Source organism: Cibotium barometz, chromosome 34 (assembly GCF_041138505.1).
Source record: "Cibotium barometz isolate CiBa-2024 chromosome 34, ASM4113850v1, whole genome shotgun sequence".
NCBI lineage: Eukaryota > Viridiplantae > Streptophyta > Polypodiopsida > Cyatheales > Cibotiaceae > Cibotium > Cibotium barometz.
The window spans coordinates 32418983-32422208 of NC_141079.1; the positions used below are offsets into that span (position 1 = coordinate 32418983).

The 3226-nt window shown below is 42.7% G+C and overlaps 1 protein-coding gene across 1 annotated transcript; it reads right to left on the reverse strand.

The window, feature by feature from the left end:
* Positions 1-388: 388 nt before the first annotated feature.
* LOC147618926 (UV-B-induced protein At3g17800, chloroplastic-like) lies at positions 389-2871 on the reverse strand. Its single transcript, XM_086774066.1, has 2 exons — positions 2421-2871; positions 389-2322 (listed from the first exon to the last, which is right to left on the reverse strand). Exons 1-2 carry the CDS (start codon positions 2840-2842, stop codon positions 1584-1586), a joined length of 1161 nt encoding a protein of 386 aa, XP_086630192.1. The 5' UTR covers positions 2843-2871; the 3' UTR covers positions 389-1583.
* Positions 2872-3226: the final 355 nt, after the last annotated feature.

The window sequence follows — 3226 nt, forward strand, 5'->3', positions numbered from 1 at the left end:
TTGTAGGACTAATAAGTCATGTCCTACCAAACTCAATCAAGATACATCATAGTGGTTAAAAACTACTTCACCAAGTAGGTAGAAGCTAGAGCCACTACAAACATTGATGCTCATACCACTACTAAATTCTTAATTTCTAGATTCATATGCTTAATGCAGATTGTGAGTGACCAAGGGACCACTCACATTAAAGAATGTGTGTGACCAAGGGTCACACTTAATCAATGAGATCATTGCTGAAAGGCTTTTTGTAGTACATAAAAAATCCTCACTGTACTACCCATAAGCGAATGGAGAGAGTACAAAAAAATGTTGTATGCTATATTGACAAAAACAATAAGCTAACCAAGCTTATTGACAAAAAAAAAGTTGTTGTGCTATATTGATAAAAACAATAAGCTAGCTAAGATTATCAAGAATATAAGTTATAGTTACACTCTAGACCTATTGCATATTGTACAAAGTTACAATGAGATATACACCATTTCGGCTAACATACAAAGTTGATGTTGTGATGCCAATGGAATACTTAGTACTACCTAGCTTAAGGTTTGCTGTCACTTAGCAAATGAGTGAGAAAGTCCTAGTAAAAAAGTGCTTTAACCAAATCGTCAAAAAACAAGAAAATTAAGGAAAGGAATCTAGTTCTTCTGTTTGTAATGGGGAGCAACAAAAAAGAAGAAGTTGAAACTAAGGGGGATGGGACTATTTTAGGATCACAGAGATCACTCCGCAAGATTTTGGAAGGATCAAAACCCTTGAATGGTGTGGAGACCCACACATATAAAATGAGAAAAAACTAAAGAACTACTATGGACCATTAACTCAGGACATGGTTAGCCCAAGTCCATAAAAGAAGCAAGAGAAAAAGAACAAAGAAACGATGAAAAAACAGGCCCAAGAAGACGCAAAAGAGCACATAGAGAAAACAATAATGCACTTGCAAGGGGAAAACTTGAACATAAGGAGGGCTACTCTAGTCACCCTTAAGGATGACGACTTAAGCTTTGACCCTACAAGGATAAAAGTTGAAGTGACTGCTGCTGTGCTATGGAGGTAGCCATACCTCAATCATTACCTTAATAGGTCACAACTTGTTGTCCTATGAAACATGCGAAACTTTGGGTAGACCTAAACTAGAACCAACTAATGGCAGATCCCGTAGATTTCACTCCACCAAGTTAAAGGTAGAAGGTTCATTAAAGTTTCATAGCAATGTTGGAAATAACCGTCTGTGTGGAAAGGTGTATGTGGATGCCTATAGGAATGATGGAAGAGTAGCTTCTACTACGATGTTCATGTAGTATGAGGTTGCCTAGCCACTATTTAGAAGTTGTTTAGCACCTTTTTTCTTCAAGTTAGTCTTCTTCAAGTTAGTCTGAAATGCTCATATGTAAGAGCTCTACTTGCATGGCAATTTCTATTGCAATATGTGTGTGTGCTATTTTCCCGAGTGTGGATACAAAACATTTTCCAAATGACATTAGATATTGGAATTGAGTGTGCTATTTTCCAAAGTGTGGACACAAAACCTTTATCTTGTTGTTGAAGTGTGTAGACATTGATTGCACCGTTTGGTATCTCTAATCCTCAAGGCAAAGAGGATAAAAAAGGGGGATGAAGTTGTACTCCACGTCCCACAAGAGCGCACCGAAGGCCAAGGCTTCAAGGATGAGGCTTTTCACCGAACCCAACTGTATGTACATGGTGGTGGGATAGGCATGTTGTGGCGTTCTATGTTGTAGCTGCTGCGTGTGATCGGGGGCCTTGCCAAACAGCGCTTCCACATGCCGCTCAATCACATCCACACTGTGGGTGCACCTCATCCTACTTGATCGATGCAGAGTCTCTTCATCAAAGCCAACCTCCATGTAAGCCTCCATGGTGGTGGGTCGCATAGAAACCGCCTTTAACCGCAGCGCGCGATCGAGCTTGAACCTCTGGTACACACGTGTGAGGAAGTATCCATACATGACCGATGCTGCGTAGATCTTGCCCATCTTGAACCTGCACACACGTGCGGATGCATGGGGCTCGAAAGGAAGGTGAGGCTGAGCTTTCCCGTTGATAACCATGGCCACATGTCGCACTATGAGTGGCTGCACATCGAGAGAGTGGATGGATTGCAATCTATCATCAAGGAGCTGATGATGTGCCATTGCCATCCTGGCATCCTCCCTCTTTTCGTCGTGCTGAGCTGGCGTACGATGTGTGCTCACCAGCTGATCTGGCCGTGCCAGCATGGCATGCATTATCCTACATGCCACGAGTGCGTAAATTATGTCTTGCAAAGCCTCTTTCTCTTTTATGTCGGCGATTCTTCTGCACAGCATACAAAGAATCAGCACGTTAATTATAACTTAACAGTGTCGATCCTTTAATCGAGCTGGATTATAACTCTTAACAGTGATTCATTTTACCTGTAAAGAGCGCCATCGTGGGCATTGAAATGCGCGGAATCTCCATGCGCCGACGACGTGGCAGACGCTGCTGCAGCCAGGAGCTCCAATTGTCGCGAGGCGACTCGAGAGACGACTCCAGGTGGCTGACGCTCATTGATCAATGCCATTAACAGTTTCCCTTGGGAGGATTGAATCTTGAGAGGGGCGTGGGTTTCTGTGAGGATCATCGACTGCAACAACTGCATCACCTGCGTTCTTCTTCGTACTGCATACACGCTTAGGCTAAATTGCCTGTTAACCGCTTGACTAACAGCTAGCTGGCCTGCGATTAATCTAACCTTAGACTTGCCCACTAGACTGTATTGATGCCCTGCGGTGTGATCGCCCACATTGAGAGAAAGCATCGACGTGCTGCCATGGAAGTGTAGGAAACGCATCATCAAGAGCCCTTGTAAAAGTTTTCTTTTGCGCTCACTTATCCACCACTATATAATAGACTCACAGTGCACACAACACGCTACCCTGGTTGTCGTTGGGCACACGGTAACATTTTTGTCATCTACGTGTCCCTTGCCCATTGGTGAGCTGTGCCAACGCGTTTTCTACTCAAACAATTGAAAGCTACAAGCACTTGCACAACGTTCTCCATTCCCCTGTGGATGAAAAGCTTAAAGTGCCTCTTTAGTAAAGCTTAAAGTTTATACTCATGCTCACTTTTCACTTGAGTTTTTAACACTTTACATTATGAGTAAAGCTAGATCAAGTTCAAGATTGAGAACAAGTGTGTCTTCGTAGATTTATAAACTACAATTGTTTGTGACATA